Below are 22,153 nucleotides of genomic sequence, written 5' to 3'. Positions count from 1 at the left end.
TAGTGATGGTCTACCCAGCCATGAGCACCATAACATCAGAACAGCTCTGCTATTTTCACCTAATACAGTGCTGGGCACAGGGCAGGTGCTGGGGAGTGTTGTACAGAAATGAGCTCTACTCTACACAGATTGAGTGTCCCTTACTGGATGCCTTTGTGATCTGAAGTGTTTCAGATATCAAAGTGGTACAAATGCTGGGATATTTGTATAGACATTATCAGTTGAGCATCTCTAGTCCAAAAACCCAAATCTAAAATGCTCTCACATCCAAGACCCTTTGTTCATGGCTGACTCTCAGAGTTTCTGACTTGAGACCATTTCAGAGTTTAGATTTTCAAACATGGATATCAACCTTTACGTGCTTCTCCTTCTTTTCCTTATTATCATTTTGTTTATGCATTATCATTTTCCTGATTTATCATTTGTTTTCAAATCTTCATATAACACAAGTGTAGTGTGAAGCCTTTTATTTGTCAGCCACTTTGGTTTTCTTTGGTTTTTCCCCACCAGTCACCTGGGCTCTGCCGTGTTGTAGTCCCCAAATAAAACACAAGCCGCTGTATTAATTATGAATCTGTTGGCCTTGCTTGTTTATTACTGGCTAGCTCTGACTTAAGTATTTAACTCATTTAAGTATTTCTCTTACCGGACAGACATCTTACTTCTCTGGCGGGCTACATGATGACTCCCTGTGTTTCTCCTACCCAGAGTCCTCCTGGACTCCTAGTCCCACCTATCTTGCTTCCCTATTGGCCAACAGTGCTTTATTGACATATACACAGGACTTCCCTATCACACAAGACTTTCCTAGAGGTGAATCTCAGAAAACCAAGTGGTGGCACTCAATTCAGCAGTGAGGGGCAAGAGTTCAGTTTGTGCTCATACTCCTCAGGTAGCCCTGCAGACTCTAAGCACTTGTGCAAATTCCAAGGTGTAGTGACTTTAATAATAATAGATGCCCCCCATAGACTCAGGCATTTGAATACTTGGTCCCATTGGTGGAACTGTTTGGGCAGTTTAGATGGTATGGCCTTGCTGAAGGAAGTAGGTGACTGGGAGTGGGCTTTAAGAGTAAAATGCCTTGCTATTTCTACTTTGCTTTCTCTGCTTCATGCTTGGCATTCAAGATGTATGTTTTAGCTTCCCGTTCCTGCTGCCATGCCTAGTGCTTATTACCATTTCTCTACTCTACCATCATGGACTCTTACGTCATGGGATCGTACGTCAAAATTCTCTCTGCTATAAGTAGCCTTGGTTATGGTGTTTTTTCACAGCAATAGAATAGCAACTAATATAGAAATTGGTACTTGGGAATGAACTTCTGCCATGAAGAACCTGACCACATTGATTTCTGGAGGAATATGGAAGGCCTTGGAACTAGACTAGAAAAGACAACTAATGTTTCAATTAAGGCTTAACAGATTACCCTAGTAGGAACCTGGGAGACAGTGCTGAAAGTACACCAGACATTAGAAGCCTGGGTCAAGAGATTTCAGAGAGAGGTAAGAATTTTAACAGTAACTAGGCTAGAAGCCTATGCTGGCTACATTTCATGTCAACTTGACACTGACTGGAGTCATTTTGTCTGCCATCAGGTTAGTCCATGGGCGGCCTTGTTGGGTATTCTCTTGATTGAGATGATTGTTGTGAAAGGGCCAACCTCACTGTCGATGGTGCTCCCCCTGGATAGGCTGGTGGTCCTGGGTGCTGTAAGAAAGCAGGCTGAACAAGACACGAAGAGCAAGCCAGTAAGTTGCGCCCCTCCATGACCTCTGCTTCAGTTCCTACCTCCAAGTTCCTTGAATCCCTGTCCTGACTGCCTTTGGTGGTGGCCTGTGACTTGAGATGTGTAAACTGGAATAACACTCTCCTTCCCAAGTTGCTTTTGAACATGATGTTTTATCACAGTAATAGAAACTCTAAGACAAGGTCATTCCTGTGATATTTTGCAAAGAATCTAGTTGTGTTCTGTCTGTGCCCTAAGAACTTGTCCAAGGCAAAGTTAAAAAGCAATAGACTAATGTATTTGGCAGAAGCAATTCAAAGGCAAACTAATATTGACTCTGTTGCATGGTGATTATGAATCGGTCTTATGCAGACCTACAATGAGAAATAACAAGTGGGGGCAGGAAGAAGCATGAAATGTACAGTCTGAAGTAAAATAGAGCAACAGGAAACTTAAACCAAGGCTTGTCCTGGAGGTCAGATGATCACCAGTAAGGAGAGAGGCATGCCCTGTACTGAAACAAAGGGAGGGGTGCTCTCGAGGCAGGGCCATACCTAGCTAAACTTTCAGCTTGTGAAACAGCCTAAGGCGATTTTCTGTCCCTAGAAAACAACTACATAAAAGCTCTGTGCTAATTTGGTTCAGTGGGGGTGGGGTCCACCCCAAGCTGGCAGCCTCACTTGGCAGTGTCATGCACATGATGCTGCAGCAGAGGTACAAAGGACACAGGAGTGGAGGGAGGGGCTGTGGTTTCTTCCTCTGCAGCTTTAGAGCTACAGCATGTGGAAAGGGAGTACCCAAAAGCAGGCCCCAAGAGGAGGTTGCATGAAGCTGTAAAAACGGAGCCGGGGTTACTGTGGAGACCCCAAGAAGTTGGAGATGGCGGAGTTGTGGGACCTCTGCCAAGGAAATCTGCACAAAGAGCCTGGGATCACCCTAAAAGAAAGACGCTGGTTGTGAGGGGCAAGGCTTGAGAAGTGGCTCCACCTATGCGTTTTGAAATTGAAGTTCCGGACATGGGGCATAGAACATGGGGCATGGAGTTTGCCTCGCTGGGCTTTGGTCTTGCTTTGCTCCATAGTATTTCTTCTCTATGCCTCCATAACTCTGTTTTGGAATGACAATGCATATTCTGTGCCACTGTATGTTGGAAGGATGTCATTTGCCTTTTGATTTTATAGGGGAGGGGGGTTACAAAGAAGAAATTGCCTTGAGTCTCAGAAGAGATTTTAGACCAGTGCCGAATCTGTGAAAGACTTTGGGGACTTCTAAGGTTAAAATAAATGTATTTTGCACTATGAGATGACTATGAGACCATGCAGGGCAGGGAGTAAAATCCAATGGTTTGAATGAGAAATGGTCTCTAGAGACTAAGGCATTTGAAAACTTCACCCCTGTTGGTGCTGTTTGGGAAGTTTAGGGGGTTGGAGAAACATATCACTTGGGGTGTGCTTGGGGAGTACAGAATCTTGCTATTTCTCATCTGTTCTTTGTGCTTCCTGCTTGACATTCAAGGTGTGTGCTCTCAGGGCTCTTCCTGTCTGAGGCTTGTTGCCATGCCCCTACTCCGCCATCATGGGCTCATATCCCTCTGGACCCTGAAGCCAAAACAAACTGTCTCTTCGGTTAAGTTGCCGCGGTCATGGGTTGCCATCACAGCAACAGAAAAGTACTAGTGTACAAGGGAAGCACATGGACGTGACAACGGCTTCTGGCTTACTTGAAGTGGTCATGTAGTCCTTCGCCTATTTCCATGGCCCCTCCCATGGGCCAACTTCTGCACTACTCACTGTGGATTGAGCACAGAACAATCTTCAAAAATATTGCATTTAATTTGTATGTGTGTGTGTTTGCATATGTACATGCCATCATACATGTGTGGAGGTCAGAGGACAATTTGTGGGAACCAGTTTTCTCATTCTACCATATGAGTTGCGGGGATCATCACTTGGGTCATCAGTTGGTAGTTGGCAGCAAATACCTTTTACCCACTAAACCATCTTGCTAAACCCTAAGGGAATCTTTGTCATACACTGTGGAATGTCCAAGGGACACAATAGCAAGTGCCATAGCACATAGAACATGGTCACATATCCTAGTACAGAAGATAGAGTTGCCTACGAAGGGAGCCTAACATCTGGAAGGCTCATACATAGGACCCAGGTCACTTTTCTAATCCTAAATTAATGAGGCACCAGGGTTCCATGGAGTCGATGTTTGTAGTCAGAAAAAGAAGATGGAAGCTGTTGTGCCTAACACTGTGTCCTTCAGGAATCAAGGACATGACCTACCATGGGGATGCTGGGTCTACCAGGAAGGTTGTGTTTTACAGCTGCATTGAGAGACTGTGCTTTCTGAACTCATGGTTTTTCAGATGGCACACTGAAGTGCCACACCCATGTTAGGGGGGGCATCCCTTATGTTTAAACATCCTCATTGTTATCTTACAATCTAGGGATCCTTGAGGAGACCATACAGTGGGCTTTTGCCCTAAAGGACTCAAGAACAGGAAGTTGTGTCATTTACTCATGAAAGTTTATCTCTTTTTGTTACTGTTTCAAAACCAAAAAAAAAAAAAAAACCAAACAAACAAAAAAAACTCTAATGTGAAATTTTATGATTACCCAGGAAACCACTTAGAATTTCTCTCATGAAATAGCTGTTTTCCAGAGAATCCACTGAGAGCATGTACATAACCACCTGTGCACATGCAAACACACTACATGTAAGCATACCATACACATAGACACACACGAAAGAAAGAAAAGAAAGAAAGAAAAGGAAGATCAAGTTTCCAGGGATCTTTGAACCCTTGACTTGCAGAGAACAAGCTGTGGCACCTCCTGTAACAGACCACCACACGTTCTAAATTGGATCCTGCAGATACATCTGTAATACAGAAAGGAACCTTTCAGCCTGGTGTCTGCAGCTGCCCCTTTCACCTCTTAGTGGAAAAGCTCACACATAAAGGAGACGGGATAGTGAGTCAAACTCCCATTATCTATGAGCCAGCGTCCATAACACACCCATGGCCAACAACACATCATCGCCCCTCTTTCCCCGCAGTGATCTTAAAGGAAAACAGCATTTGATCTGTAAATCTTTCCATCTCTCTGAAAGAGTAAGGTTACTTTTTAATATAAGATTGGTATTTACTCTGATTTTGTCTTCCCAACCCTATTCCTTCCAAGTTTAAATAAGAGCGATTTCATCTGTCAGTGCTATTTGTCCCTCATAAGGCAGCAGCAATATTTATCTTCTGAATCTTTTCAAATCATTCATGAAAGAAACCACTTATATGCAAAAAGGCTAGACTTTCTGTTGTTGTTTTAAACACCAAATAGAAAAACATTCCTATCTGACCTTCTATTGATGGGGGAAGTCCTGTGTATATGTCAATAAAGCACTATTGGCCAATAGGGAAGTAAGATAGGTGGGACTAGGAGTCAAGGAGGACTCTGGGTAGGAGAAAGACAGGAAGTCAAGATGTAACACCATGGGGTAGGGAAGCCCAGAAAGTTCTCCGGTAAGAGAAATGCTTAGATTAGCAATTATGGGATAAATACTAAGTCAGAGCTAGCCAGTAAGAAACAAGCAAGGCCAACAGCTTCATAATTAATATAACCTCCTGTGTGTTTATTTGGGACTGATGCAGCTCTGGAACCAGGCTGGAGGGAAGGCTTCTCTTTACATAATGGTGATCAGGAGTGGGATGATGAATTTCCACGTAGAATGACAAAAGCTTTAAAGGAATTTTAGAAACAGAAGAACGGAGAGAAGCACAGATTTTTGGTAGCAGCATTTTTCTCAGGTGGGCTCTGTTTTGCTAGTGACAAGCAGAGACTCACGTGACTCGCTTAAGGGAGTCTTCGAGTCTTCCTGATTCAGCATTAAAAAAAAAACAGCAAGGTTCTTTTAAGAGGCTCTGCTAACAATGAAAGGTGTGTACGTACAGCTGGAAGTGGCAGTGACCACATCTCCAAGCCAGCAGCTGGAGTCACGCTTATGCCCGCCATCTTGGAAAAACGGCAGTTTAAACAGCTGAGGTTTTAACAGATAAGACACGTGGCCAGAAAAACATAAAGATTTACAGTAAAGTCAGACTTGGATGAAGAAAAACCTCTAAAGGTTTACAGTGTGTTTAAAAATATACATAGGATTGAGAGAGAAAAAGAAAAACGGCATAGTGGCAAATAAAAATAGAGAAGCTGGCTGTGGTGGCACACACCGGTAGGATTTGCTGCAGAGGCAGGGGCAGGTGGATTTCCAAAGAGAAACCCTGTCTCAGAGAAAAATAAATAAAGGTAAAAGAAATAAAGTAATAATAGATAAATAATAATCCACGTAAAGATGGAAAATACACAGAGAGTCTGGATACTGTATGCTATTGTGTTTTTCAGTTTTTTGATTGCTCAGGAAGGAACAACTGCTAAAGTACACTTGATTATAAATGCTGCTAAATTAATTCAACTTATATCTTTTGAAAATACCTTGACTTCAAAATTTAAGTATAAGGATATGTTACTTGGAAAAGGAGTTTTAGTTTATGTTTCCACATAAAATGAAAAGCTGAGGATTCCTTCCAGGCTTTTGTGGTTTGATGAACCAAGACCCCCAGAATCAGTGGACCAAGTGTTCTAACAATTGAAACAGCTAAGATGATGCAGTCTTACAGACTCTGAAAATAAGGACTTATACAGGTTTCTGAGTTTTGTCATGATCCCCATGGTATGAACAGTGCCCCCTTCCAGCACGAAGCAGTTTGAAATGAGTGACGTCCTAATTCCCATCTTGTTTATACATCTTTGTTTTCATTTAAATGGGATTGTTTATAATTGGTTAATGATCACAACCAATCTCTTTTTAAAGGAAAAAGGGGATTATGGTATGGAAATGAATACTTTGTATTGGTATGGTTTTTCATTTATTGAGACAAATTCAAGGTCAATTTTGTGATACGTATATTTCTCCTCTTGATTAAGTATTGTGCTTATACTGATCTTTTAAAACATAATACATAATTAAATACAGACTATAGATAGTTACTAATAGTCAGAATTTATAGTTAGGTAAGTTAGGTTTTCTAGATATACAAAAATATATTTGAGATAGATAAACAGTCTTCAAACCTCTCAAAGACCTTCAGAAAATGGCATTTAAAATGGTTTAGGGTTTTTCTTGACAATGAGAAATGTCTGCTTCTGGCAGCACCAATTACGTCTGAGAGGAAGATGGGCATCGAAGAAATCGTTATGGAGTTTGCTTTCAACATGGCAAGATTAGCCATTTGGGCAAGAAACTGCTCTTGCCTAGACTGACTGTTGCTGTATAAACTGGACATGCAGGACCCACAGGAAAGTGATTGCTGAACTCAGTCCTCAGTTCCTGCTTCATGGAAGAGTCTACGAGACTTTTTGCAGGACACAGAGAAATGACTGACAGACTGCCAATGCAGATGGGCAGTTCTGAAATTTCCTGCTTTGCTGAGAAATCTTCTGGATACATTGTGGCCTATGGGCTGAAGATGGATGCCCCAATGTTACAGAGGAACTTTGGGTGACTGTCCAGGTAGCAAGATGTCAAGCTTAGTGTTTATGTATTATCCTTCTGTGGTCTTTGATGGAGTTGAAGACAGATAGTTATAGTTATAGTTTTCCTTAGTTATGATAAAAGATAAGCTACATATAGAACTTTAGACTCACAAGGATGGGATGGATGATATTTTCTTTAAATCTTGCTAAATGTTGATAGACAAAATGTTATAACTGTGTTCTTACTTGATAACTGTTCTGTTATATATAATTTGACTATGCTAAAGTTAAGACCTTTCTTTTTGTTTACATAGAAAAGAGGAGATGATGGGAGAAGTCCTGTGTATATGTCAATAAAGCACTGTTGGCCAATAGGGAAGTAAGATAGGTGGGACTAGGAGTCGAGGAGGACTCTGGGTAGGAGAAAGACAGGAAGTCAAGATGTAACACCATGGGGTAGGAAGCCTGGAAAGTTCTCTGGTAAGAGAAATGCTTAGATTAGCAATTATGGGATAAATACTTAAGTCAGAGCTAGCCAGTAAGAAACAAGCAAGGCCAACAGCTTCATAATTTATATAGCCTCCTGTGTGTTTATTTGGGATTGATGCAGCTCTGGAACCAGGCTGGAGGGAAAGCCTCCCTTTACAATTCATGAAAGAAACCACTTATATGCAAAAAGGCTAGACTTTCTGTTGTTGTTTTAAACAACAAATAGAAAAACGTTCCCATCTGACCTTTCAATATCATTTTAGCTACACTGCCCTAAGTCTTCAGAACCATAAGTTAAAATAATATTTGTTTCATGAAACTTTTTAACAACCACATTTTATCAGCGTTATGTCAATTATATACATTACGACAATGGTTCTCAACCTGTGGGTCAGGACTCTCAAGTGACCTTTGCGCAGGGGTCAAATATCAGATATCCTACATATTTGATACTTACATTATGATTCATAACAGTAGCAAAATTATATGCATGAAGTAGCAATGAGATAATTTTATATTTGAGGGTCACCACAACATGAGGAACTGTACTAAAGGGTCACAGCATTAAAAAGTTTGAGAACCCATGGATTAAGGGATTTCACTATGACATTTTTATACAAGTATGTCATGTATTTTGACTATATTCACTCCATTACCTTCTTTTACCCACCCCACCCCCAAATGATCTCCCTCTTGTCAACCACTCCCCCTTCTATTCTGCTGTCTTATTTTTGGTCTGTGAACCTAGGAGTCTAGAGTTACTCATAGAGCATGGACAAGGAGCTAGTTAAGGTACATGAGTAACTTACCAGTGGTTACACTACTGAAAAAAAATCCCCTTGTCTCCCAGAAACCACTAACTGCCTATTAATCCTCAGGGAGGAGATTCTTTTGACTATTTCAGTCCTTCAGGAGAGCTGGAGGACCAGAAAACTGTGATGGTGGTACAAAGGAAGCAGGATGCACTCTTACTTTCATAGTCATCGACACTAATAAAGTCGAAAATGACCTCCATGAAGGAATAGTAGTGGAAGCTTTGGGAAGCCCCAGAGTCAGCCTTAGCCTGGAAACAGAACATATTCTTTCCTGTGTTTCAGCCTCAGGAATGGTTGTTAACAGACTCCAAAGACCAAGGTTCACCCACCCCCAATCCTTACAGAAACAGCAGGAGTGAAACAGGGAAAGGAAAAGACACGCCAAACATGCATTCAGCTGGAAGCCAAAAGCATTTGGCTCCTGGGTGGTTGGTTACCTTATAACGTGTCTGTTCCACGTCATAGATCTTCTTCTCTGATACCATTTTGGGGGCAAAGAACTTGGCTAACTTCGCAAGGTAGACTCCGTTCCGGAGCCCTTCTTCCAGTTCAGTGGTTGGTGGTAATTCTTCAACCAAGCAGACTTCCATCCACCTGCAAGGGTCATAACACATGGAAGTGATTCCAAGCAGGCAACATTCTGTAAAAGAGACACAGCGTGCTTGGCTGTGTGCTAGAGACACTGGGAGAAAACAGGCCTCAAATATCCTTCTGGAAGGGTGGATTTCTAGGCAGGGCAAGGATTCAGGACAGGAGGTGAACAAGAGGGTTTAGTTTAGAGGAACAGAGTTCACTCGTGTGCCAGAGCTTGTCAACTTCACCTTTGTCTGAACCTTTGCCAATTCCCGTCAGTGCCAGAGAAGGCGGGGGTAGGGGGTAGTGGGGGCAAATCATTTTGTAAGGGTGGAATTGGTCTTGTTGGCATTAAAGAAAAATAACTTCAGGCTTATGAACTGGGCAATTCCCGTAGGAGCCAGGCCTTAGGGAGGGGACAGTTCAAAGTACCACACTCAGTGCCGCTGACCCAGTAAGTACAAAGAGGCCATCAGGAAAGTCAGGACCATGGGAAATTCAGCAAGTGGCTCAGGTTGCTCAAATAATACACAGGAATACATTAAACATACCCACATTTTGAAGGAAGATGTAGTACCCACTGGGCTCTAAAAACATTTTTTAAAGGTCAGATTAAATCTTAGGGCATTGTGCCAGTACTTCAGAAAGCAGAGAGCCAAGGTCATTGCCGGCCTAGGGATACACAGTGAATGAGAGGCCAGGCTAGTTCATGTTTTACATTGTGTGCCGAAAATCCTAAGTATGAGGTGAGTGAATGCTCCCTCTGTCCCTTCTTGAGTCACACCTGTCAAGACTCAGCCTTCTCAGCAGAAGAGCCCCTGTCCCCTCAGCCCCCATCATTGATTCCCCACACAAATCCAGCTGTTGGCGTGAGCCCTGGACTCCACAGGCAGGAGACTCTGGACACAGCAGCCAAAGATCCCCTCAACATGTGGAGACAGGGAGCACTGTGCTGTGATCCAAACACCTGACCTGACCCAAATCGCCAATGCTGGAAATATCAGCTCTGCCTGTAGCTCTGAACAGCAGCTTGGAAAAGCTCAACAAACTCCTAATAATTAAGGAATAATTGCTAGCTTGTTATTAGGCACATAGAAAATAGAATATATGAGAAAATACAAATAAAAACCCTTGTTCGAAAAAGCAAAATTTATTAATTCATTGGTCAGCTTAGGTGGATCCCTGCAGCATTTCAAAATATGCATATACACACATAAATATGCAAGATATATAAACATATTTGTATGTAATTACACACACACACACAATAATTGAGAATACAACGCATTATCAAGGGAAAACAAGAGAACCATGTAAGGGAGGCTCTTGTGTCTACTGTTACATGGTGTGACACAATAAGAAAGTGTAGGGAAGGACAAAGGGGAGCAGGGGTTATCCCGGAGTAACCAGGAAAACTTAAAGATGGGATAAAGACCTGATTTGGCCTACATAAGCAGGCAGGGAGAAAGTGTGCAGCTGGGCTCTGGACAAACCCTAGACATAAAAGGAACCTGGCTGACTCATGGGGAAAGCTCAGGGAAGCTTCTGGGCCCTTGGGGCTCACTGGGAGAAAAGGGAAACGAGACTAGGTATGAATACACACACACACACACACACACACATACACACACACACACACACACACACACACACACACACATATATTTATAGCACGCTGGGTTCTGGAGGCCCTGGAGCATGAGACACGGTGACAGCTGTTGCCATAGGAAGCAGGGAGCTCCTGGCAGCTTCCCAGAAGAGGCGTAACATGTTGACAGCGGTAATTATAACCAATTAATCTGTATAATAGATGCCTCGGAGATACTGCTGAGGGGCTGGGTGAGGTGGAGGGAACTGGGAAGGGAAGAAAGGCAGGAAGCAGTTTAAGGAAAGCATGACACGCCTGGGGAAAGCGTCCGAAAGGGGTCAAAAGGAAGTCCAATATGATCAGCCAGGGAGAGGGGCGCGACATGCTCTTCAGTCTCCAACATCTGGTGGGACTCTTCTCTCCTCTGCTAAAGGGATGGTGACAGACCTAACTGATAAAGGCTTCTCTGTTCTGATAGCTCAGGGGCCTGTGAAACTGGAAGAGCAAGGAAGAGGGAAAAGCAGATGGCAATGGTGAATTTTGCTTTCTGCATATCATACTCAAGGTGATCGAGAGGTGTTTGTTATACGTGAAACCTGCTTCATAAGCCTGAACCAGGTAACAGACTTAGAAGGAAAAACAGGGATGAGAAGAAAGGAAGAAAGTGCTAAGTTTAAAGAAATAATTGGGCTATATTAAAAGCTATTGTTAGTCAAGGTAGCTTTCCATCACCATAACAAAAACAAATAAACAAACAAAGAAAACCAAACCTGGTATAAGTAAGTAGCTTATGAGGAGAAAAGGCCTGATCCTGTGGTGAATTCCTGTAATCCCAGTTCTTTTGGAGGCTGAGATGGAAGGATAGGGAGTTCAAGGCCAGGCTGGGCCACATAGCAATATCTTGCCTTCAGAATAGAAAGGGATGGGATATACAACAAAAAGAAAGAAAAAGGTTTAATCTGGCCCAATTTTAGAGATTCCAGTAGAGGTCTGGGTAGACTGGGGGTGGTGGTGGTGGTGGTGGTGGTGGTGGTGGTGGTGCTGGACTTTTTGTAGGGTACCAGATAGCAACACCAGAGAGCGTATGATGAAACAAATTGCTCAATTCATGGATAGGAAATACGACAGAGGGATCAAGGGGCTACTGTACCACCATGTCATCCCCCCCACCCCCCACAACACAGCTTTTCCTGATACAGGTGTAGAGAGCTTCCCAATGCACCTATTCTGAATGGAACTCTGTGGGACTCTGCATCAAACTACAGCATAAATTGTCTAACTTAGATAAACTAATTAGAGCATCAAGTTATTTCGTAACAAAATACCATCTATTTTCAGCCAATTATGTTTTCAAATAATTATCCTGAAAAATACTGTTTTTCATATAGCAGTATATAAGTGCTTTGTAACAACTTGGTAATTGGGGTGCACAGGGGATCAGTATATTGACAACTGGTAGGTGGAATACAGGGAGGTATGTTGACAGCTGGGAGCAAGGGGCAGTATTCTAAAATAAAACCAACACTAAGTATAATATTTTAGATCTGAGCTTGCTTAAAAAAGGGAGATAATTGCACTTGTTTTGTCTGTTATTATATGCATGCAGTTGCCTTAAAATACTTATGATATAAAAAACTTAGGTTAGCTACAGCCTTTCAAAATCTAGACATGACAGGCTGGGGATGTTGCTCAGTTGGTGGAATGCCTGCCTGGCATGCATGAAGCCCTGGGCTTGATCTGCAACACTGCACAAATGGAAGGGTGGTTAATGCCGGTAACTCAGCACTTGGGAGGTGAAGACAGGAAGATCAGAAGTTCAAAGCCATTCTTGGCTACATAGATAAGGCAGTCTAAGTGTGGGATACATCAGAATCTGCTCCACAACGAGGGGGAGGGAGGGAGGGAGGGAGGCAGGGAGGGAGGGAGGGAGGGAGAGGGCACACCAATGTTCATAGCATTAGAGGCAGGGGCTAGTTTATCTTTTTCTTTACAGTCCTTCGATACCTTGCAACCTGTTCACACCACCAGCATACGTTTATTGAAGGGTAATTTCTCTCTGTTTCGCCAAGCATCACATTACCCTGCAGAATCTATGAAGAGCTGTTTGAATCCTGGATTTCATGCTTCATAGGGAAAACCACCTAGTCCTCACGTCCAGCCTGGAAAGAGACGCTAGGGTCACTTGGCAGATGAGTTTTCACAATTTTTTCTTGGATCCTACAAGGTTCTGAGAAAACTTAGCTCTTTTGAAGTTCTCTAGACCTCAAGGACACATGGCTGGAACATGAAGCAACTCAATATAGTGTCCAAGGGCTTCTGCATCTCCTACTTTGAACTTCCCCGAAGTCACCATCAGAAGAATGCACCCTACAGTCCAAGCCCACAGCTTGTTAACACGTGCTAACAAGACATTCTCAGCTGCTTCCACAGCAGAAGCCACGAGTGCCATGGTTTGGAAACACAGCGTGCTACGCTCCCAGCAGAAGGTCACAATGCTACATCACTGGTGGCATGAACAGGCTCCTGGAAGTTCATCTGCTTGTCTAGCCTCCATTTGTCACACTTGGTAACAGGCATTGCAAATGGTCCAGGTTACCTCTTGAGGGAGCAAACGGGACAAGATAGAGGTTGGCTGTGTGAAGATAAGAGACTACCTGCACGGAGTGCCCAGTAGGAGCTGCCACAAACCTACACAGCATCTCACAGGTCTTCTGGGGGGTTGATGCAGTTCGGAAACAGTCACCAGTCAGTATCAGTCCACAGGAGACCCTTCTTCTGGGACAAGTGGAAGTCTTTGGTAACAGAATCACTGGTCAGACTGGGTATCTCATAGCGACTTAAAAGTACTAAAATACTTGACGATGAAGCAGGAACTGGGATATGCACATTTCTAAAGAATGCATGCCGTTCTGGGGTGAATATCCTTGAGATCTAGCTCTTTAAAGTGTGTAGATGAGAACTCACATACAGACACCATATTGTTCAACCCAAAGGCTAGGGGACTGCTATTAGCAGCCCACTGTAAAAGGGCTGGCATGCCACATACAGGGTGAGGGGAGTGATGGGTATTCACTCTAGGCCTGGCTCATACAAACCATCCATGGAGGTTTCTCTTATACAATGTTTTAATTAAGTCTTTGAGAATTGCATAAATGTATACCATGTATTTTGATGATATTCACCCATTATTTCTTCCCTAATTTTTCCTGGATCAAACCCTCTCCCAACTTCCTTTGCTGAGTAATTCCATTGCTAGGCCTGTCACACTATCTCTCTGTTCTTCAGTTTGTGGACAACGGTTCTCATCTTTCCACGTTTTGGCCATGATGAGTTAATACTACTAGAAATCATTACTGAACTTGTTTTCATCAGGACACGTGGTCTTATTTCTCTTGTGTATCCAGTCGAGTAGAATTGCTAGGTCATATGGTCTGATGTCTACTGACAGCCTGACAGGGTTAAGACTCACCACAGAAACAAATCTCTGCACATGTCCTTGAGGAATTAGCTAGATCAGGTTAACTGAGGTAGGAAAACCCACTCTTAGCATAGGCGCTACCATGCCATGGGCTGCAGTATCAGATGAATGAAAAGGAAGAAATAGTGGGATACAAGCATTCCCTGCTTCCTGATTGTGACACGATGTGTCCAGTCACCTCCTACCCCTGCCACCGTGCCTTCCTGGCCATGACATACCATATCTCCTGGAACTCTAATCCCCAATAACTCTCCTTACAGCACCTTTATCACAGCAACAAGACAAGTAACTGATGCATACCGCGGCTCTATGTTTATCTTTTAGGGCCTTGTGCCTACTTTCTAAAGCAGTTATACCTGGTGACAGGAGGGGCTGTGATTCTCTTGGATGTGGATATAGTTATCTCAGCATCATATGTTAAAAAGATTACTTTTGTGAAATTGTCTTGGTACCTCCTGGACACTTCAATTGTCTGTAGTGTCCTGGATCCTGGGTTCATTTGCAATGATCTATCACATCTGTGGCTTATGTATGGATAGTACATAAAGCTGGAATAATAAATTTGCCAAGACTCCCTGTGCTATCGAGAAGGAGCATGAAATTTGCCTCAGCAGTGCACGGGATTGAAACTAGAACTGGTCCACCTCCTTTGTGCTGCCTCTGACTTCCCTGTGCGTTCCTGCTCTTTCCACTGATTACTTCTACTGGCCCAAAGCAGTAACATGTGAACATCTCATCTCAAAACACAGGTTGAAGCCAGGAATGGTGGCTCATGTCTTTAATCCCAGTACCCAGGAAGGGAGGCAAAGAGAGGCAGGAGGATCTCTGTGAGTTTGAGGCCAGCATGGTCTACACAGTGAGTTAGTTATAGGGCAGCCAAAGCTACATAGTGAGATTCTATCTTTTAAACAATAACAAAAACTAAAACCAAAACCAAACAACAACCATAAACCCTACAGGTTGAAGCTACTTCTGATGGACACTGGAGGGCTACTGGGGATCACCGTGATTCAGGCTGGGGGACCGCACATCACTGCCTGTGTTGGCTGCCCGGCAGGGAAATCCCCAGTGACTTCCTAGCACAGAGGAGCAAGAAAGAGGGGCAGCAAGACGACATCTCTCGCTGTCACTCCAAAAGAGGGTTTGGAGTTAGCCTCATTGCTGGAAGTGGCTCTCAGTGCTCATCTGTAGCCACTGCACACTGTAGGTGAGAGCAGAGGAAGGTTCAAGAAGAGTGGGGTGCAAGCAAGTCAGGAGATGAAGAGGGGAGAAAGGGAAAGGTTTTCCAACTTTGGGTTAAAGTCAAAAGACAAAAACAAAAGGAAACAAAACAAAGCAAACACCATCAAAGAAATAAACAAAAAGCAACCCACAAAAACCCAGAGGCAAAGAGTCCATCCTTCTGCGCTGGCTGTGCCTAGAGCCGGACGCGGGAGTGGCTGAGACATTTGCTACGCTTTCTACTCAGGAAATCAGAGTCCAGTGAATCCTGATCTCATGCAGTAGTGGGCAAACTAAATGTCCCTAAGGTAGAACTGCTAGGCAAGAACAGAAAATGTATACTTTTTTCCTGCAAAAGCCCTGCTTCATGAGGTGCCTTTCCCCATGACCTTTCAAGTGTCTCAAGTCCGTTTCTCTCCCCACTGTTTAGAAGTGAAAGCAGCACGCGGCACTCTGTTCTTTGGAAAGAACACACACTCTCTTCTTCGTTCTTATACGCAAAATAACTGATCACTCTTTACCTTTTGTGCCCATGGGAAGCAAAAACATCAAAAGTACAAAATTAAGGTCCCAAGGAAAACCTTTTTTATTAGCTGCTGGCCAATATAAAATTGTCACCACAATTCTGCCAGCTCAGAGGAATGTGGGTGTGAGAAAACAACCGAACTCAGGGGACATCCATGGATCACCTTCCTACACTCTTAACTTGCCTGGTTCATTATAACAAAGTGACATAAATCCAATTATTTTCTTAAAAACATAGGTACACCAACGCATGAAAGAATCAATAGGGCTTCTGGGCGTTGGTGGCTCACACCTTTAATCTCAGCACTCGGGAGGCAGAGGCAGTGGGATCTCTTGAGTTCGAAGCCAGCCTGGTCTACAGAGCGAGTCCCAGGACAGCCTCCAAAACAATACAGAGAAACCCTGTCTCTACCACCTCCCTCCCCCCCCAAAAAAAACCAAGAATCAATAGGGCTGCTGTGGTGGGTCACACCTGTAAACCCAGTACTCTCAAGGCTGAGGCAGAAGGATCTCAAGTTTGAGGCCAACCTCTTCTACAGAGTGAACTCATATTTAAATAATAAAAAAGGAACAAGACATGACTCTGGTATCTATGAGGAATAGACTTTAGGAAAATAATATAGCAGAAATCTGTTGAGATTGACAAACATTTCTCAACACTGTTCCATGGAACCGTGGCTTAGTTAGATGCTACTAGAGACCACTGGTAGAAAAGAGGTCTAAAGGGGATTTAGCAAGTCTCAGATAGACATGAAGAATGATGTTGGATATTGAATCAAAGGTGGTCTTCATTAACAAGTGGCACGGCACTTGGCTGGACACATACTGCATTTTGTAAGGTAGCATTTCTGTGTTATGATCTTGAATGTCCAGTTGAGGAGATAGTAAGTATTGAAAGCACAGCCTGGGTCCTCATTTATAGGAGGCACAAAAGGAGAAGAAATGAAAATCAAATGTGAAAGAAAGAATTATTAATCCCAACTACAGAGAACTTGAAGATTTGGAACGACCGTAGTATGTCCATAGTGGAAAAAATGTTAGGATGCTCTGGAAAGAATATCAGTGATGTGTGTGGTTGGACAAGGACAATCCCTGTATAGAGAGATGACTGGCACATCAATCAAGCAGAATATGCCAACAGAAACATTGCTAGCTTGAACCAAAGGAGACAGAGACAGGATGAGAACAGAAGAAAAGCAGTCACCCTCCTGTGATGGGACTATCAGAGCTTCTGACTGTAAATATTTTGGACTTCACTCTTACTACAATCTAGGGCTTGGGGACAAGGCTGCCTCTCCCTCTTTTCAGCAGCCACCCACGGCCTCGAACAGGTGCTGGCGTGCCATAGCATAGAAGACAGAGCATCAGTAGAGGGCTATTATCAAGCCTTAGACTTAACACAACCTACCCTGGGAGGTTTTTCACTCCTTTGGATCCATGACCTTTGCCTACCTTCTCCTTTGTAGACAGGGAACGCCCGTCTTCCTCCTGCCTCATCTTACTGGGTTTTATAAGTTTACTGGAGTTATAACTTACTGGGTTTATATGTTTATAAAGAGAAACTTTTTTTTTGCCTCAAGATGAATCCTCCCTAAAGTTTCACCTTTACCTTCCCTTGACTCAAATGACATTTGGGTAAGGTTTGAGATTTAGGATTGATTTTACAATGGTTTGAGACGTAGGTGAAGTATACATGGTGGCTCGCCCCTAAAATTCCACAACTCAGCAGGCTGAACCCAGAGGAATGCTGTTGAGTTTAGGGCCAGCCTGGACTATACAAGTGGGTTCCTGTCTCAAGACAAACTTGGAGGGTCCATGTGAGTCGGTGTATTTATTCTTAAAGGTTTATTTATTTTTATTTCACGTGTATGAGTATTTTGCTGGTAGATATGTGCATCACTCCTTTGCCTGCTGTCCGTGGAAGTCAGAAGAGGGTACTGGAGCCAGGCCTGGAATTAGAGCTATGAACTGTGAGCTGCGACGTGGGTGCTGGGAACTGAATTGGGTCCTCTGTGAGAGCAGTCAGTCCTCTCCACCACCGAGCCACACAGCAGCCTCATGGGCTAATGCACCTTGCATGTGAAAAGAACACAGCTCTTGAGGGTGTCTATGAGTACTTCTTCCAAATCATATGTTAAAGTCTTAATGTCTAGTACCTCAATGTGTGATTATATTTGGAGATAAAGTCTTTAAAAATGAGGCCTTGAATGTGGGTCCTAATCTATCTGGTGTCTAATAAGGAGGAGAATTCAGGAAGATCATGTGGAGGCAAGGAGAGAACCCTCAGAAGAAACCATGAAACCATGGTCTTGGATCTCCAGCCCCGTTTTAAGTACAAAATCCATATATGTTTCAGTTACACTTTCTATGTATAACTCGAAGGTAATTTTATGCATTTCTAGTGTGCCTGGATTTTAATTGTGACTAATACATGAGGATGAACAGGGCTTTTCCATCTGTGGCATTTCACTAGAGCTAGAAAAGTTTCAGATTTTGGAGTTTCACATTTTTGATTAGGGGTTTTCGATTATTTGTTGGACTTTGTCACTTAGAAGGAGACTCTGTGGGGATCTTGTTTGTTTTGAGAGGCACAAAACACAAACTCCAGAATAAGATACATCAAGCTAGACCCATGCTCTGCTATTTATGAGTATATGCCCCCTGGCTAACACCTGAGTCTCAGTTCCCTCACCTGTAACAATAGGGTTGATGTGAGTTTATTGGCTCCAGTTCCCAGGAACCAATGCCAGCTATTACAGCTTTTCAAACCCTAGGCCCTTCCTCTGCCCAGCTGCCGACCCTGCCATACAGACTTCAGGTAGCAATTAGGCTAGCAAATGACTATGCCAAAGTACTCCTTTACCACAGCCTGTTCATCGTCAGGGAATCTACTCCTCCCTACATATTCAATTGTCTATACAAATTATAGTAATTAGTAGGGTAATGTACATATTTGCATATGTTTGTAACAGTCTGGTTTCTCCAGAATGGGCCACTTGCAAACAACTGCCATCCACAGTTATTTAGCACATTGGCTAACACCTAGCAGGTAGTTGGCACTTACACGACACATTCTTATACCAGTGCCCAATAAGCAGTGGATCTATGATTTAAATTCAGGCTGTCACCTCCACAGGATACATCGCCACAAATCACTTAAAATTAATATGGTGAGCAGAACTTAAGCCCACTTCCCAGAAATAACTACTGACTAAGCAGAAACTCACAGAGAAGTCCTGTCTAAATGAATCAGATCTAAACTCCACTTTCCTACAGCAAGGTATTCTTGTGCTTTAATAAAACGACCCTTTTACAGGGATCTCATATCAGATATCCTGAATGTCAGACATTTACATTATGATTCATAATAGTAGCAAAATTACAGTTATGAAGTAGCAACAAAAATAATTTTATGTTTTGGAGGGGGTGTCACCACAATATGAGGAGCTGTATCAAAGGGTTGTAGAATTAGGAAGGTTGAGAATCACTGTTCTAGAAACCTTTGTGGAGTGTAAATATGCACTGGACTTCAGGCACCTGAAAACCTGACTTCAAACACGGTTCTGCAGTTTTGTCTTGATCTCTTTGGTTTGCAACAATCTCCCCTGGCCATATTACCTCCTTTCAGAAATTTGGGTATAATATAGTTACATCATAGAGCTGTCAAGAAGATGAAGAGAGATACTACGCATGGAATCAACCTGTAAAAAGGAACTCAGCATGCAACAGGTGCGTAAGAGACAACTGTTCCTCAGGAATACAAAGAAAGTAGGAAGCTGAGCTTGTCTTAAAAGTGTGCTGCTCCAAAGGACCGACCACACCGTCCTCCATGGAGCAGCCTGACCAGAGGTCCGTCAGCATCTATGAGCTAAAGTCTTCTGGGTGGAGATTGCTGGGAAATAGGGCACCCTACAGGAAAACACTCTGTCCACTGAGCTTCAGAATTTAAGCTCCAAAGTCTGAGTGTGTCCTGTGACTTCACTAACACTTGGTACAAGTGAGTCTGAAGCTCCTGGTGCATTTGCAGTGCAAACCTCTCCCCATACTGTAAAAGAACCACAACTGGGTGCAGAGGGGATGCAGTGAAGAAAGGCTCCAGCCTGGCAACAGCTTCCTGGCACGGGCACTGCACAAACACGGTGCAAATGGAAGGCCAGGATGTGATGAGGCAAACTCTCCCTGTTGGGATTGTTTGTTCAGTGCACATCATCTAGCCAAACATGACCTCTGTTCTCGAACTAACATTGCTTTGCCCTAAGGTAGGCAGGAAAAGGACAACAACAGGCAACACGCCTCCTAAGATGGTCAATTTCATTTGCCCAAATTCCTCCCCACCCGTGAGTCCCTCTTGACTATCTTCTTCCCAACTAAATCTTCAACACGGGCTTATTACTACGTCATGGTCATTCTGGAATGTTAAAAAAAAAAGCCACAGCAAATCCAGGCCACATTCCACCATGGAAAAAAGTTAACAGGCAGGCGCTCCATCCAGCACACTCTTCTCTTCCTCCCCTTCAACTATAGGTGCTCATATTCAAGTGGGGGGAGGGGATGAAGCAAGAGCTGTCAGTGGATTCCTCCGGGATCTATGGGACAAAGAGACAACCGCTCTGGGCAGGTGGGCTGAACTGTTTAACTGTGAGCAATGATTTTAATGTCACAGTCACATCCTCTTCCTCCTCTAGCTACGTCCTAGGTTCTTTCCCCAGCCCTTATTGATTTTCCCCACCCCCACTACCAGCTGTACTAAGGAAGTGACAAACGGGGACTCACTAGATGCCATCAATCATTGTCACCAAGAGGAGAATGAAAAGACTCCAACATATGTTCTTGCAAATGCTGCCCACTCACCCCTCCCACCTCTCTCCTCCTTTTCTCCAACGTGCGCACTCTCCACAAGCAGTAAGCCACTTTTTAATTTCCCTTCCATGGAAACGTATGAAGAACAAATAGCGCCCAACTAGGATTTTTTTTTTCTTTTTCCACATTTGTTCACATGTATAAGTTCATAGTTCATTTAGGCCAGACTGAGCAGAGCTGCACACCCACCCTCCTGCCAGCCAATCACCAAGCAGAAGCACTAAGGATGAAGCCAGTGCTTCTCTGGCACCAGGGGGATGGCTGAAGAGAAAGGATGCAGGTGGCAGATGGTACTCTCTACAGCGTGTTCTGGAGACAGAGAATAGGAGTTCCCTGTTGCTCTGCTGACCACTGTGACACTTGATAGATCAATTCCTATGGCAACAGCTCTAAGCACAATGCACTAAAAATAAACCCGGGATGTTTTCAAATGGAAGATAGATGCTTGTGATTGTCTCTGGGAATGTTGCAAGAAGCAGAACGTGGCCACTGGCATCAAAGGCCATAGACAGATTTCTCTTTCACTCTGTAATTCCCTACTGGGCATCTAAGCTGGCTAAATAATAGAAGAAAGCCTAGAGCAATATGGAGCAGCTTTGAGAGCCAACTGTCTGAAGGTATTAATCACAAAGACATGCAAAAACAAACAACTTCCAAGTCCAATGACAGGGAGTGCACTCTGGGGAAATGACACACCTTTATAACTTGTAACGGTAAAATGATGGCAAGGTGGAGGTGTAAAGCTGAAAACAGTGTAACATGGGAAAGATTTTGGCATTTGAACCCACATATGAAAAGGGACAATTGATGGTGAAGATGGTAGAATTCAGGGGTTTCCTAATTAATAGACTAGCCAAACCTTTGGCATAAGCAAAAAAAAAAAAAAAAAAAAAAAGCATGAATGTAAGAAATACTGCAAGAAGACAAATCAGCCTAGATGATACAATTTTCATATATCAGGAATAGGAATAAAAGGAAATCACTTTTAAGGGGCCGAACACCAACCAGTGTCTAATGTGTACCCAGTGACAATGCGCTGAGGGGTGTGGTCAGCTCAGCCTCTGCCCCGGCATCCTCCAGCAGGGCTAGGTATGGCTTCCAGGTTGTCGAGTGAAACACTGCAATGTCAAAGCAGCAGACGCCTTCTCTCCATGAAATGCCTCCCGTTCTGAGTTGCCTTACACGACACTGCTTCTGTTTGGTGCCAGGCTCTAAAGTCCCTTCTGTTTCAAAGCAGAATATGAGGCTGGAGGAAATTGTCACTACTGGGAACTATTTAGTTATGTTGCCAACTGTGTACACAGCTACATTACACAACAGCACAGTAACTGCATGGTTTTATATGCA

At 43.4% G+C, this 22,153-nt stretch overlaps 1 protein-coding gene across 1 annotated transcript in view; it reads right to left on the bottom strand.

The window, feature by feature from the left end:
- The window catches only part of Iqgap2 (IQ motif containing GTPase activating protein 2), a 272,297-nt gene that overhangs the window by 124,342 nt on the left and 125,802 nt on the right, over positions 1-22,153 (bottom strand). The window contains exon 3 of the mRNA XM_040728871.1: positions 8,999-9,155. Coding sequence (XP_040584805.1) covers positions 8,999-9,155 — 157 coding nt within the window. The remainder of the gene's footprint in view (positions 1-8,998; positions 9,156-22,153) is intronic.

This window comes from Mesocricetus auratus, unplaced genomic scaffold, assembly GCF_017639785.1.
Source record: "Mesocricetus auratus isolate SY011 unplaced genomic scaffold, BCM_Maur_2.0 Super-Scaffold_100020, whole genome shotgun sequence".
In the NCBI taxonomy this organism is placed as follows: Eukaryota; Metazoa; Chordata; class Mammalia; order Rodentia; family Cricetidae; genus Mesocricetus; species Mesocricetus auratus.
This window is presented reverse-complemented; position numbering and strand designations above follow the sequence as displayed.